The sequence below is a fragment of the Sabethes cyaneus genome, chromosome 3, assembly GCF_943734655.1.
Source record: "Sabethes cyaneus chromosome 3, idSabCyanKW18_F2, whole genome shotgun sequence".
Lineage (NCBI taxonomy): Eukaryota > Metazoa > Arthropoda > Insecta > Diptera > Culicidae > Sabethes > Sabethes cyaneus.
In genome coordinates this window covers 52227397-52244022 of record NC_071355.1, presented here as the reverse complement: position 1 = coordinate 52244022, position 16626 = coordinate 52227397, and the positions used below count along the sequence as shown (strand labels likewise).

The 16626-nt window shown below is 39.9% G+C and overlaps 1 protein-coding gene across 1 annotated transcript in view; it reads right to left on the bottom strand.

Annotated features, from left to right (window-relative positions):
* Positions 1-16626, bottom strand: part of LOC128739584 (uncharacterized) — a 78035-nt gene extending 61409 nt beyond the window's left edge. The window contains exons 1-6 of the mRNA XM_053835080.1: positions 15966-16626; positions 6738-7102; positions 4388-6684; positions 4160-4306; positions 3661-4095; positions 3371-3593 (exon numbers count right to left, since the gene is read on the bottom strand). Coding sequence (XP_053691055.1) covers positions 3371-3593; positions 3661-4095; positions 4160-4306; positions 4388-6684; positions 6738-7102; positions 15966-16075 — 3577 coding nt within the window. The 5' untranslated portion in view covers positions 16076-16626. The remainder of the gene's footprint in view (positions 1-3370; positions 3594-3660; positions 4096-4159; positions 4307-4387; positions 6685-6737; positions 7103-15965) is intronic.

The following is a 16626-nucleotide window of genomic DNA, read 5'->3' as shown; positions in this document are numbered from 1 at the left end:
AGGAGTTCAATGGAATTAGGTATTTTTTCTGGTTCCATTTGATTCCTTGGAATTCAATCTGCGGTATATGCTGCGCAGTTGGCCTGGCCGTTGACAAGAAAAATGGTTGATTCAAGTAATCGTCATTTTCCAGGATGCCTTCAAGAAATGGCTGCATTAGTGTGAGATTAGATTAGATTAGATTAGAGACAGACTTCACAGCCAGCTGTTAGAGTACAGGACAATTGCAGGGCCAGTTGCTACGATTCTATTGACTCTAACAGCCTCTCCCAGCCAAGATTCGAACATACGACGACTGGTTTATTAGGCCAGCGGCATACCTCGACCAACCGGTTTTTAAGAAAATCTGGAAAACGAGAATAAAAACGTCTGGAAAAATCTGGCTGCCATTTGGTCTAATGGAAGACAACATTTGAAAAACGTCTTTTTTGTCTGATTAGGCATCAAAAAGTCTGGAAAATCCAGACAAATCTGGAAGGTTGGCAACGCAGCCTCGAAGCCAACTGGGAGTTCTGGTATACCACATGGTAGCAATTTGGGACCACAGCTATTCTGTATCTGCTTCAACGATGTAGCGTTATTACTCAATGAAGGTGAAAGGCTTTTCTTCGCTGACAATTTGAAAATCTATCTTGTAGTTAGACGAATCGAGGACTGCAGAATATTACAAAAGTTTCTGGACTTGTTTAGTGAGTGGCGCGTAAGGAACCAATTGTTATTGGGTGTGGAGAAATGTTGCGTCATCAGATTTCATCGCGGTAGAAGCGCAATAGAGTTTGATTACGAAATTTTCGGAACAGGAGAAGATCTTGGAGTAATACTAGACGAGAAAATCACCATGAAGTTTCATATTTCTGCCTTCATTGACAAGTCCAATCGTAGTCTTGGGTTCATATTTAAGATCGTTGGCGAATTCAATGAACCGCTTTGTTTTAAAGCTTTCTATTGTTCTATTGTACGGTCGACTCTGGAGTTTGCGGCATCGTTTGGAACCCGCACGAGTCTATTTGGTCCGCTAGACAAGAAACGCACGAAAATTTGTTCGCTATGCGCTTCGTCATCTTTCCTGGAGAGATCAGCCATATTTGACGCCGTACAAAGACCACTGTCAATGAATTCTTGCACTTAACAATGTAGATACTAATAATTAGGTAATTTTTAAGCGTTCATTTAGACCCAAATTATCCGATGAATTATACGAATAAATAACAAATATACAAGAAGGGCGGTAAGTTGGAATGTGAGTACTACTGACTGATCACCATTCGCAACGCCGCTTATAAAGTGCTTTCTCAGATCATTTTTCGCCGTCTATCGCCGATAGCAAGTAGATCGAAGGATCGAGGTTATCAAGTTATCAAGCCGGGTTTGTGTACGGGCGAACGACTATGGACCAAATCCTTATGCTGCGACAGATCCTAGTCCCTACGCAACACCTCCCAATTGACCTCAAGGTATGATGCTGACCTAATAAGCCACCAGTCGTCGTATGTTCGAATCTCGGCTGGGAGAGGTTGTTACAGTCAATAGGATCGTAGCAACTGGCCCTGCAATTGTCCTGCACTCTAACAGCTGGCTGCGAAGTCTGTCGTATAAAATACAGAAGGGTAAGTTTCGATAACGGAATATAGCAAAGCTTAGGCTTTGTTTTTCAAGGCCGGCTACGATACTACCGGCCGTGAAGAGCTATGGAAAATTATGGACGAAAACGGCTTTCCCGAGAAACTGACAAGACTGATTAAGCCACCAGGATGGATGGTGTACAGTGCTGTGGGAGGCTATTGGGCACGTTATCAACCCCTTTTGAAACACGCAGGGGATTTTGACAAGGCGATGGTATTTTCTGTCTTCTTTTCAGCATCGGTGTTATGAAACGTGCGGGTTTTAACATGCGGAGCGGGGCATCTCCAATAAATCTAGTCAATTTATCTGTTTCGCTGAAGATGTGGTCATTGTCGGAAGGACGTTCCGGGCAGTTGCTGAGCCGTATACCAAACTGAAATGTGAAGCAGGATGTGAAAGTTGGATTAGTGGACGAATTTGTAAACTTCGGGCCGTTGCCGTCCGTTGACAACTGCAGCAGAGAAATACGCTGACGTATACTTGCCGGAAGTCGTGTTTACTACGGACTCCACAAGACTCTATGGTCTGGTAACCAAATATACCATATACAAAACCATAATAAGACCGGCAATCCTCTACGGGCACAAAACGTGGACAATACTCAGCGGGGACTTGAAAGCACTGGCTGTTTTTGAACGTCGTGTGATTAGGACCATCTCTGGCGGGGTCTGTGAGAACAGTATTAGAGCAGAAGGATGGACCACGAGCTGGCACAGCTCTTCGACGATCTCAGTATCTATAAAGTCAATAAAACTGGAAGGGTACAATTGACGGTACATGTTGTCAGAATGCCGGACACTAACCAAGCAAAAATGGTGTTCGCTTCGAAGCTAGATGGTTAGACCAACTGGAGCAAAACCGAAAAAATGATGTGGGACATTCGGACACGGGAGCTGTTGGGTTGCTTATTTGATGAAACAAATCCATCATCGATTTAGTTTTTGGCCGGAATTCCCCTCTTCAAATTGGAAAAAGATAGAAAGAGGGAGAGAGACAGGAAGACAGTAGAGAGAGAGACAGGGAGGAAGAGAAAATGGAGAGAGAGAGGAATAGAGAAGGAAGAGAGAGAGGAATAGAGAAGGGAGAGAGAGGAAGAGAAAAGGGAGAGAGTGAGGGAGGGAAAGAGAGGGAGGGAGAGTGGAAGGGAGGAAGAGAGGGAGATTGGGTAAGGAAAATATCTAGAGAGGGATGTAAAGAGAAGTATGAGCATTTAAAAATGTTTTTGTCATGATTCACACATTTATTTTAAATATCTAATTTGTTATAAAATTCTTAAGATATAATCATTACCGTGTAAAACACATACATGCAGTATAATGCTACAATGAGAGCGTTGCTCTGCATCGCGTTGGCTGTAATGAGCTACATTTTAGAGATATGTGACATTCTGTCAATTATCTCTGCTATTTAAATTTTCGCAATAGTTAAACATCATCTTTCTTGAGGGATTTCCCAAAAATATATATAAATATTTTCGGCGGCATTCTCCCTGCAAGCGTAAAAGTATAGATCGATAAAATCGCTCAAAATGGTAACCAACAAGTATTCAACACGCAAATTTAAGTCTTCGGATGTAGGAAAAATCGAATCTGTCACTATGGATTCTCTCCGAGTCTATGAATAATAAATTCAAATGTATCACATTTGGATTAAAGCTGCCTAGTTTAATTTTAATACATGTCATGTGTCGACTGTTTCAAAATAATACTGCGGCTAAGTTTAAGTGTAACGACAAAGGCGACCTAGTTTATCGGTCTGAGGGCGGGTGGTGGAAACGGAGCATTCTCCTCGTAAATCATCACCAATTTGCTGTATTTCATGCTCCGCTTGGCAACAATTCTTTTACTCTGCGTGTCGCAATCATCACTACTACTGCCGGAAGTTGTTTCGCTGAGTGACAGTTTAACCGAGAGGCCTTCCAGCTCCAGATCCAGATACAGTTGACCAAGCTGATCGTTAACCAAAATTGGCTGCAATGTAGAGAACAGATTTTTTTGAAGAGCCGATCTCTAATCGTTTCTTCTCAGATCGACAAACCTGGTTAAGATTCCTGAGTGCTCGTAAATCGGCATCCAACACATCCTTAACGGGTCGTTCGTCGACCTGGTAGCGGTAGACAAGATCCTTGGATTGGCAGACATCCTCCAGCCAGGGTGGATCGGGTCGTCGTTTCGCCGGTCCTGCAGTGTTGCTCGATACACTATCCCAGAGCATCTCGCTGGAGCTCTTCTTATCCAAGCCGCCGTTCGTTTCCGACGAGTTATCGGTTTTCAGGAAGCTTGAATACATGCTGGAAAAGCTGGACTCGTCCATGTCGTCGCTGAGCTGCCTGTGCGTTGCGGGTGTTTTTATGCCACTGCTGCTAACGCAGCTGCGCAGCTTTTCCACATTTTCCAGGTGGAAGTTTCCGTCGACGTTGCAAATGATTGGCGAGCTGCCGGAAGCGTACTTCGAGTACTTGGAGGTGGAGGTCTGAAAGAAACAAAACTGTTAGAACAGATTTTAGAGTAAAGTATTTGAATTTCCTTTAGTTTACCCGGTTGTTTTGTTTGCTGCTGCTGGCCACCATTGGGTCGGGCTTTCCACTAGGATCGATAGGAAACTGTTGATCTGGGGCCTTGGCACTGTTGGTATTGGGATTGGTAGATCCCGGTTGTGGCTGAGGCTGCTGTTGAGGTTGAGACTATGTTAGGCAAATGAAAAAGATTGTTATTAGAATATTCCGCAGCATGCGCAGCAGGGAGGAAAAATGTGGTAGACGTACGGTTCTCTGTTCCGTTACCAATCCACAGGGAGGTGGTACCGGTTGGTATGGCATAGTGTGATACATCATTGGAGGATAAATCACCGATTGCTGATAAAGTTGCATCGGATGCGGGTACATCATGTCATTCATGTAGGGAATGGTAATTGGATTTATCCTTGGCATCTCAACGCCGGATGTCGGTGGCGTTGGTTGTGGAGCAGCCGGAATATAGTATAAGGTGGGAAATATACTGTGCGAAGGAACGAAGCTGACGGCTGGATTGTTCTGGGTCGTCTGCATGGAGGCAACACTAACTGAAAACGGAGCCCACAAATCGCCATTTCGTGGCAGGTTGTACGAGTGGGTTGAAGCTTGGGGAGCTACCGAGGAGGCTGCAGTTGTTATGATTGTCCTTGATGGTACTGTGACAACGGCTGATGATATTGGCGTAGGGTTCGACGGTATTACTGGATGTAATGGGTGATTTTGAGTGTTTGCAGCAACGGTCTGCTTGTGCTGATGTCTGACTGTTTTTTGAATATCTCCTTCCCACGAATGCGATGGTCCTCTTTTCACGCCGTGGGCACAGGCTTGTGCTTTATCTGGAGGACCTTTCCTATTTTTCTCGGTACTTCGTGCCAGCGTTCTTGCTTCACGATGACGCTTAAGCATCACTTTCTGCATGTCCTCATTGTGCTGGCACAGCAATTCCTCAGTCAACGCTGACGGTAGCATGCTACCTGACGAAGCATCCGTACTGCTGTGAAGTTGTCCGTTACTTTCAGAGCTAAAGTTTCCTGCGCTGTCATTGCTTCCCTCCCCACTACCCCCGCTGAATCGCTGATTCGGACTTACATGCGTTCGACCGTCTACCGTATCGGTGTGCGCACCTCCAGAAGAATCAATCTTAATCGATTCTTCTATATTCATGACCGGATGACTATTGAAAAATCGCTGCAGATTATCATTGTAATTCAGTTGATTGTAACTGGGCGGTGTTTCCGAAGAGCTTTTGCTATCGAAGTAATCATGATGGGGAGAAACTTTTCCGAGCATTACTGAATCACGTTCGGAGAACGTAAAATCCGAATCATTCAAAAGATTTAGTTTTACTTCCGGCTGAGTCACTTCCTCGATAAGTTCTTCCATGAACGACGCCAAAGCTTTGCACCGCTTGGAAACCTCTTGCTTCACCTTATCGGAAGGCTTTGCCACAGGTTCCTTAAGTATGCGTAGAATATGTTCCTCGATTCCTTTTGCGGTTGCCAACACTTCGTTGGAAAATGTTCGTGAGTTTTCATTCGACGCAAAAACATCCGGTATCACTGGTCCCTCCAATATCTGATGATGTCCTATAACAAACTCAAGCTCTCTGGACCATGGATTGACAAAGCTGGTCCACTCGGTCTGCAATACTATGTAGCAACCATTATTAATCAAAAATCGATACGGTTGACTGACAAACGACGTCCCAGCCGTCTGTCCTTTCACCATAACTGTCTCGTAAACGGTTTTCAGAATTACCATATCCTCCGGATGATACAACTCCATAACCGAACGCCCCAGTATATCCTGTGGTAGATAACCAATCAATTCTGCCGCATTTCCGTCAACGTAACTCAACACCCCGCACGTCGTATGTCTGGTAGTAAATTTTCTCGCATTATCATTGAACTGTTCATTGGGAACTTTAAAGACACTTTTAATTGGAGTGGCCGAGACTATCAACAAAATTGTACGTCCATTGCTGGACTCAAATTCACCCGAATTCTCCTGAGGTGCTTCCCGAAAAGACAACACCAGTCGGTACGGTTCATAGCTGACGGATGTGCTGGTGACACCGAATCCGGCCGACCGTAGCCCGCGATATTTCCGCAACATGACGTAGAGGAAATTTTTCTGATCCCTCTGGCTGGCTTCGGTTTTGCTTTCGCCCAATGGAACCACCACCTTGGATGTGATTTGACTAGCAAACGTGGCCCGGTCCTTGGGGTGAACAAAATCTATAAATGATCGCCCGATCCACATATCTTTTGGAAAACCCAGGCAATGAGTGATGCTGGGCGTTGTGAATAGAACTACTCCGTCGTGCATCGATATGACGCAGCAGAAGCCATCTTCGATGTCTACTTTGGCCACACCCGGGGTGGCCGTTCCGGCCGATTGAGCGTGGATGGCTTCCAGATCTTCAGATTCAGTTTCATGGTGTTCTTCCGTTACGGTGACCGGTGCCGGCGAGGGACCCGGAAGGAAAGCGGGCGATTTAACTATGATGTCCGGACGATGAATTGAATCATGTGATGCTTGACTTTCCTCTGGAAAGAAAAAAAGTTAGAATATGACAGTTTTAATTTGCAACTGAAATCACCTTTCAGAAGAGGTTCCTCTACGCTCGGTGCGACCGATTGCTCACCGACCTCTTCCACCTGGCTGGGCTGGGTCGATTCTTGCTCGCCTCGAGAGGAAACGGTCGAAGTATTGGTTGCTACTGTCGGTTCGCAGGTTGCATTTTTCCCTTCTGTAGTATCATCTCCGGTTGCAATGGTCGTTGACCCGCAGGGTTCAGTTAGGGTTTTAGCTTCTTTATCCTTCTTTTTGCGCTCTTTCTCTTTGGCGTGCTTGCCCGGTGGATGTAAGGAACTGCCCGTCGTGGACTGTTGGCTTGTACCTTTACCGCCATATCCACTGCTGCCGGACGAATTACTGCCACTGTGCTGTGATTTCGAGCTTCCACTGGAGAGCCGAAGAAAATAGAGTTATTCATAAAGAAGCTTGCAATAGAAGCAATACGTCCTTTGTCTTGACAAAAAATTGACTAGAATTTTTACATTACTCATTGAATACAATGGATAGTGGGATAGTGGGAAGTCCATTGTTGTTTTTCAAGTAGCAAAAAATGGAATTCAACCAGGGTTCCTGGAACGGCGTACTTTACTGATCGCGAGCAAATAACTAAATTTACCGGAATGAACTTGAATCCAATTCAAGCCACTTCTAGTGTTCCTCAAGGCTGTTATTTGGGGTCTCACCTTTTAATTTTGTATGTATATGACACTTCTGTCATTCTCAAAAAACTTAAGTGCTAATCTATGCCGACGATACGAGTTTCTTTGTGGAAATAAAAATTGAAGTAGGCATTAATGTATTCCATAATGAAAAACACTTATTTATGGTGCAGAAGGAGCCTATTAGAACCTAACAAAAAAAATCAACTTAATATAACACCAAAAATCTCATTTATATTGGGAAATCAAAAAGTATAAAAATGTAACAAAGTTAGGAATTTACGAATTATCTTAGACTCTAAACAAATATTTATCGACTATTATAACGCAATAAATTCACAAGGCAAATAACATGCTACGGTTAAGCAAACGCTTCAGCATTAATTTTGTGGATCCTTATACCTTCCAAACACTATATATGGGTCATTCCACGTCAAGTGATGGAGAAAAAGTTGAAACGTGTAATCGACCTTCACGGATTTGAACCAAACTTTACCAGATTGTTCGTTTTCGGTCAGAAAGTAAAAATCCAAAATTTGGTGTCGGTTGGACATTTCAAAATACTCGAAAACGAACAATCTGGCAAAGTTTGGTTTAAATCAGTGAAGCTCGATTACATGGCACTCGAAAACTTGACGTGGAATGACCCATATTACCTATGTCAATGTTGGAATATTGCAGTATTGTGTAGTTACTTGTTTTCAATCACGCACGAAGAAAAACTGGAATCAGTAAAAAACATTGTCAGTTATATATCACTGATCTTCCATCCCTGATCGCCTGTTTCTCGGAGATGGCTGAACCGATTCATCTGCTATAACTTTTGTTTGAAAGGTATTTATGCCTCGTATATCACTATTCAGTTGTTTCGTTGTAGGGTAATTTGCCAATGGTCGCACAGCTGAGCCACGAAATTTTGATTTTTAATGGTTTTTTCTAAACAAATAATTACAAATAGACACAACAGATAGACAGATCAGAATCAGATGCCAAATATATTTACATTATATGGCCATTTTCATCGAATAAATAAACTTTTCGTAGAAAAATATGCAATTTTTTGGCAACGCTGCTTGAATGCCCAATCGTTGAACACTTTTGAAACCGTATGTCCTATAGTTGGACATGCAATATATCACACTTAAAAAAAGTGCCGAAGTCAGCAAAATTTTGCCGAGATTTGGACAGCCGAGTGTTTGGTAAATTTTTTTATGATGCCAAACGTTAGTAAAGATTCGTAAACGTCGATTTGCAAAACTGAAATTTTTACTGAACGCTCGGCTGTCCAAATCTCGGCAAATTTTGCTAAGTTTTTTAAGTGTGTATGACACCGACCCAAAGTTAATATGATAGTTCTCTATTAAGAATGAGTACATTTTAAGATATATTTGTTAAATATAATCAGCGATTTGTTAACACTGTTAGTAATTACTCTGCTCTTCTCCTTAATTTTTGTTGCTTTACCGCAAATTTTTTCACTCTACTGCTCCCTTGAAGCACACTTTTCCTTATTCTTCTGTGTTCTGAGGCCCATTTCTAAGCTCTGTTTACTGCAGGGGAAACCATGTCGATTTCCATTTGAAGGCAAACTAATAATCTGGAAAAACTTGGAATATCCGTTTCCTTAGCAAAGCAAAGCCGTTCCGTTAGCGAAACTTGACCATCTGTTTTTATACCATAGTCTTCGCAGCCAGCTGTTAGAGTGCAGGACAATTGCAGGGCCAGTTGCTACGGATCCTATTCACGCTAACAGCCTTCCCCAGTCGAGATTCGAACATACGACGACTGGCTTATTGGGCCAGCGTCATTCCTCGTTGCCAACTGGAAGGCTATCCGTTTCCTTATAGTTGAAAAATACACCATCCATTTTCGTTTCATCAACGAAACTTTATTTTCATAAAAAAATTAAAATTATGAAATTGTGAATTTTTTTTAAAACTTTTGTGAACAAAATCAGCTCTCAAAAAATAAGAAAAGCTAGCTCGCCACACCAATGAAATACAAAAAAAGAGTATTTTCAAACCATTTTTACGAAATAAATAAGCTTTTCGTGGAAAAAAATGCGATTTTTTGACAACGCTTGAATGCCCAATCGTTGAACAGTTCTGAAACCGTATTGTCCAATGGTTGGACGTGCAATATATTGCACTGACCTCAAAGTTAATTTGATAGCTTACTATTAAGAATGAATACATTTTAAGATATATTCATTAAAAAAAAATCAGCAATTAGTTAACATGTTACTAATTATCAATATATTTCTAAAGGGATGTTATTTTCCCCTTCTAAACTTCGATGTTCTTCTCCTTCATTTCTGTTGCTTTCCCGCAAACTTTTCTCTCTTTACGGTTCTATTTCCTGCGGCCTAATAACAAGAACTGTTTTTTACAAGAGAAACTATGTTTGTTTCTCTCCTGGTTACTCGAAACAAATTTGTTAGCAAGATAATAATCTGAAAAACTGCGAATATCCGTTTCCTTAAAGTTGAAAAAATGCATCATTCAGCTTCGTTTCATCATCGAACTTTTATTTATAAAAGAAATAAAATTATAAAATTTATAATTTTTCAAAAGCAATGATAAAAAATTATTTAGCTCTCAAAAAATATGAAAAACTAGCTCGCCATTGTTGGCGAAAATTTAGAAAACAAAATATTTTCAACGTTATATAAATAAATTGTTTCAACCCAATATTATTCTACAATATTCATAGAAGTATCTTACGTTTGCTGTCAGTCCCATTAAGACCGGAGCGATTCGGTGATTCAAATTTCTTATTTTTCTTCAAGTCTTTAGACTAAAATGATGATTTTTGTGATTACCCTAATTCAGGAGCAGGCACTTTTAGCACCAAATCAAATACACGATAATAAAATTTCTCAGATAAGGTACAAGTACAAATAGTTTAAATAAATTTGGAATAGCTTTATTTTGCAATAGAACTATTTTTCTCGAAATTGTTGTATTAAAACAAAAAAATTAAAAGCATGTATGTATATAAAATAAAAATTTATACCATTACATAAATTTCTATCGGAAAACTTTTGCGTACAAATGAAAACCATTTGTAAACAGTGCCATAAACATAAAAACTGTCAAATACACATGCATAATGAGAAGTAATGCGGTTTTTTCATGCTGTTTCAGTTCTTGTACAAGCGTTGCTTTATTGTCCAATGATTAAACAGTAAAATTTTAATACTGTAAAAACTATAAGTAATTTTTTATTTTGCTTGAAAATATTGACAAATAGTGCATAGATGAATATCATTAGCTGTGTACAGCATGATATAGTAATATAATTATTTTAAACGTTAATTAGTGAGACATGATTCTTATCTGAAATGCTAATAAAATTGAGGGTTATAGCCCATATTGTATATGACAATGTTTAATTTAAATTTTTGTTATTAAATCTTGCCTTATGTAACGCTATTGTTACAAGAAATGATCCACAACTGATCAAACTGAAGAATTCGTGCACTTTCATAGGATTTTAGCGTATATGTATTCTAGAATTAGCGTTTTATTGGACGCTGTCCAATCATTGGAATCGTTCAATGATAGGCAAAATACCCTAAAAAAAATTCGCTCCATCCCAATATTTTTTTCTAAACTAACCATAGAAACATCTTTCATGTGCTGTCAGTATCATTAAAATCGGTTCGGTGATGATTTTTTTCAAGTCTAAAGGTGAAAATGATGATTTTTGTGATTACTCTAGTTCAGGAGCAGGCACTTTAAGCACCAAATAAAACACGATCATAAAATTTCTCAGAAAAGTTACAAGTACACATAGTTTAAACAAAATTAGAGTAACTTAAATTGCTATAGGAATATTTATCGTGGAATTGTTGTATTAAAATAAAAAAAGCGAAAGCATGTATATAAACCTGATTTAATCCACCTAGTGGTGAAAAGAACCTTTGTTTTACGGTCTTACTTGCTATTTGAGATAGAAATCGACACGTCTTCGGAAAATAATTCATCTATTGGTTAAGATTGCGTTGTGCGCTGGTTTACATAAAAGTTTTGGAATAGGTACAAAATTTGAACAAAATAGAAGCACCGTAAAACGGGGTAACATTGATCAATTCAGGAAAGTTGGCAGTAGTGGTTTATTTCACTCGAATGGTTCATTTGATCAATGTTACCCCGGTGATCAATGTTACCCCGTTTTACGGCACTTATAAATTTTGATAGTTCGTTTTCTTATGAGATTACTGAGTAAGTTGTTACTAATGTGGGTAAGTGCAAGTGAAAGTAAGTTGTAAGAAGAAATATTTTTCTTTAACATATACATTACGTAGTAAAGGTCTAGTTTATGGGTTGTTGAGCTTTGCATAATTTCCTGTAATGCCATTCTATTTGATTCACATCAATAAAATTTTCATGAATGAATTTCATCAATTTTTATTAACCTTCGGTTACTCACGCTGTTGTATTTTGTACAACACGTGTATGTTTTTGAATGCCATATTGTTATAAAATTACAAATCGTTGTTTAACTAAGGAATATTCTTCAATAAACTTGTTATGAGCAAAATGTCAGAATTATTCAATACATTAATACTTTAAATTGTTAGGAAAACAGATCAGCATAAACTGACATCACAGAAACGAAGCAAGCAGCATGTGAGGTGTACCGCAATTGGCCCCAGCTGGAATTTTCTCTCGTTTCTTTATATGGAAAAATGGTGTCTGTTTGCAGAAAAATTATCAGCAAATGTAGAATGTTTAAAATATATCCGTCTGTTGGTAGTCGAGTAATTCGGGGTCAAAATTAGGGTATTTTTTTATAATCAAAGTTCTACAGTTCCTAAACAAGCAAACATAGAAGTATACTCTGTTCTGCAAAGTTGTGTATTTTTACTATTTGTACAACTTTATAATACACAAAAAAGTCATACAACAATTACAAAAAGAGCTAAAATAGAAAAACTGATTTTACAAATGCATATACAATAAATAAGATTTCTCTATCTTCGCTGAAGAGATAGAAGGTTACTGTCTTCAGCAAAATTTCTTGTAATAATATGATCTAAAACTTTGCAAAACATATCAATGTGTTATATTGAAACTGAAGAAAAATATTTTTTTATTTCACTTTCAGGGGGCTTAATCAAAATTTAAATTCTACCTGACGATAGAGCATTCAGTTTCAAGAAACTCTCCCAAAGGTTTGATAAACTTAAAACCATGTTTTCCTAGTCAAAACTCTAGTACGCACGTTTTCTTTGGTTTTAGACTACTGTGCGCGCGAGTAACCGTGCTGCAAAAGTTGCGCGAGAGTTCGAGGGTTAATATCTTTTGACCGGTAAAAGCAATTCTTATGAAATTTTGCATATATATTCGTAGTCTCAAAACCTCTCGTTTGATATTAACATAATTGAAATTAGGTAGATTATCTTGGTTAAAATCATTATAAATTATTGTTAATTTTGGTGTGGTGCATACGATTGCTCGTAACTTTCAGATTAAACGTCCAATCAAAAACCCATTCAATTGTGATCTATTTGGCTATATTACCTGCCAAATGAGACTAATAGCGCATAGATCGGTTTGACCATCTCTGAGAAACAGGCGATCATTTGAACCTTGTCAAAACTGATTTTATTTATTTTTGAAACGATGATTCTACAATTGATGAAGGGACGGTAAGGGAAAGTAATGAAGAAGGATTTTTTCGGGAATGAAGGGGAAGGGTGGAAAGGAAGGGGGGGGGGTAATAGGTAGCTATGGTTAACAAGTTGTCGTTGTGACTCCTATCTTTTGTCCAATGCTGGAAGGTGCATGGGTCGAACCAAGCTGTAATCAGAGATTATAACCGGATTTGAACCCACAACACCTGCCAGGGCGTGTCGCTCACTGGTACCCGTGTACCTTTGAACCACAGAGGCGCTGGTCCAGCGCCTCTGTGGTTCAAAGGTACACGGGTACCAGTGAGCGACACGCCCTGGCAGGTGTTGTGGGTTCAAATCCGGTTATAATCTCTGATTACAGCTTGGTTCGACCCATGCACCTTCCAGCATTGGACAAAAGATAGGAGTCACAACGACAACTTGTTAACCATAGCTACCTATTACCCCCCCCCCTTCCTTTCCACCCTTCCCCTTCATTCCCGAAAAAATCCTTCTTCATTACTTTCCCTTACCGTCCCTTCATCAATTGTAGAATCATCGTTTCAAAAATAAATATTTATATATGCCTGACCGCATTTCAAGGTCATGACTTAAGTCACGAGTTTGGTCAATTAAGTTTTCTTTTTATTTAATTTCCAGGCAAACATAAATCCTTTTGGCATAACGGTCTTTTGGTTTTCCTATACTTGTGCAGCAAAAAATAATTCGTCAAAAAAAATCAAAAAATGTTTCAGATTTATTTTACATGTTTAGGTACGGCGTTGCTGTACCTGGTTTCAGTTTTGTTTACCATAAGCGCATTTAATTCTACGCATATTTCCCTGGGAGGGGCCTAGGGGGTGCCTTCCAATAAAAATCACTTTGGAATAAAAATTTATGTAAGCGCCATCGCCGTCGTTGTCGTCAGCAGCAGCATAGAGCCGGAGTGGCTTGTGCTGTTTTAAGATCTTGGGTCACTCGTCGCCAATTTTCCAGTCGCCTCAGAAGTCGTAAATCACTTTCGACCTGGTCGAGCCATCCTGCACGTAGAGCCCCCTTGTTCCTAGTGCCGGCGGGGTTGTTGAAGAGGACTATTTCCGTCGCATTGTCGTCTAGCAAGCATACGACGTGTCTGAACTATCATAGCTCACCGCCTTTCACCAGATGTACGATCTTGGAGGGACTCCCCCAAGGCAGTGCCTGTAGCTCGTGATTCATACGCCTCCACCATTCTCTACTTTCAGTTTGTACTCCGCCAAATATCGTCTGCAGCACTTTCCACCGTGTTCTTGCATTATCTGCCATATAGGTGCTTTCGTTTGGCTGTATCGTATGCTGCTTTAAAAACAATAAAGATGTGATTCGTGGGCACGTTGTACTTCTGACATTTCTGCAAGATCTGTCCAATGGTAAAAATATGACCTGTAGTTGCTTGAGCCCCCATGAAGCCTATTTGGTAATTCCCTACGAAACCATGTGCTATTGGTAACAGCCGGTGTAACAAGATCTGAGAAAAAAACTTGGTAGGCGGCTTTACCAGCGTTATACCTTCTATCCATGCCTCCGGTAGCTTCCCCTGCACCTAAATTTTGAAAATAAACCACTGTAGAGCCGTTGCCAATCCTTACCAGCGGCTTTATTGGTCTTTTGCAACGGAATTTCTCGTTTGACTTCTTGGAGATCAAGTGCTGCGACATTATTACCTTCCATGGGCACTCCCAGGTTAACTTTTGTTCCGCCTCCTTTTGCAACTTCGCCATTGAGGTGTTCATCGAAGAACTGCTCTGCAGTTTGAAAGTGCGACTGCACAAATCTGCGATCAAATTGCTACATCCTGAAATCACTATATGTAGTAAGAAAGAGAAAGAGCAACAACGACAGATTTGGCTTCCAGGCATGATAAGAAGGGACTTATTTTTGGGAACATATACACTGAATTTAATCCATTTAATTTTCAAATCCCAATGGTGAAAATTTCTGGAGGGGCCTGGTCCCCTAGACATCCCGTCCAGCTACGCCAATGTAGTTCATGAACATCAATCATTTTATGAGGATTGCCCAATTGAATTCCAAAAATTGACCTAATGCTTTGTGATTGCATTTCAAATGGGAAATCAAAGTCGTTCAAAATTAAATGCCAAACATGATTAGTCTTGCATGTGCAGGATACTGTGAATATAGTTATAGTCATACGCTGGAAAAATCCCCATCTTCATTTAATTTGCGAGTGATTTGCGACAGTCTGGGCCCGTCCCTTCACAAATGGCACAAGTTTTACAACGTATGAAGGAAGTTATCGCAATATGTACTTATTTTCTAAGTTCATGTATTAAAATACGTTGGTTTTGTGAACGAAAAATTAAAATTAGAGAGTCATTTCTTAGTTGTTTACTGCAGATTCTACTGAATCAAGCAATCACGCAAACTCAGTGTGATTTAAAACCTCATCGCTAAGGCTAATTTTTCAAGGCCTGATTTGGAGATTATTTATTCCATGAAAAATTACGTCTCCGCATTAATTGCGCATTTAAATGACTTCATTAGGAACATATAAAATAAATATGTGCATATTTTTGTCGATGAAAGTGACAATTTTTGAAAATAAAAATGGGATGTCCCGATAAAACGTTCAGTTCCTGGAAGTTATAACGCAATATAGATCTTCTCAAGAACAAACACAGACACTACTTTAAATACAATCCATACATTGATCGATCTAAGTTTGATGTCGTAATTATTGTAATCAGACCGGCGGCGTAACGAGCAGGCAGATAAGTGCAAAACTTCGATCGCTAAAACAAAACGTGCAACTTATTCACATGTTGCTCAGAGCAGAACGGCCCTTCGGTTCTGTTCCTCTGTAATGACTTTATTTCCACTCGTTCGAAGGCAGTTAATACATTAAATTGAAAGTGTTTCTCATCGTTTCGCTAGATTTAGACATAACGCCTCGCCTCGCCACGAAACTTACCTCCGTTGCGATTGACTGTTGCTGCAACTGTTGGAATACCCGGAATCGGAAATTTTTGTATTATGGGTGGATTCAGCACCCTCCATGTTCTCTGTTCCGGTGGCACTCATTGCTCAATCGATTTTAAACGGTTATCCTATACACTTGAACTAACAGGGAATATTTGTTCGACTGTTGTGCTATCCACTGTTTGTTAGAACCACGTTCACTGGATATCATTCAATGTGTCATCTTCACTTTCCACAATACTGTCCAATACTATAGACATTGTGCCTCGTTCAAAGTACAAGAATACGACTCACTAATTGAAGACTTGGACGATTGACTAGATAGCGCAATGTAGGTACACCATACAATTAGCCTCCCAATTGGCTATTTCACTTTACGCTAATGTTCTTCAATAACTTACTCACTTTGATTTTACCTTCTAAATGTATTACACAATTCTGTGCAGAGAATGTCGTAATATACTTTGAACACGATTTAGTAGAATATGTCATTAAACTAGAATTTGTATTATTTTTTCCAATAATATAATATTTTGAATAAAATAGATATCAACCCGATGAAGACGGTCTTCGCTGCAGCGAGTGATAAATGCTAGTCCAAACGCGACGACAGGTGACTGGAAACTGAGCGTCAGCCGGACATCGAGCTAACT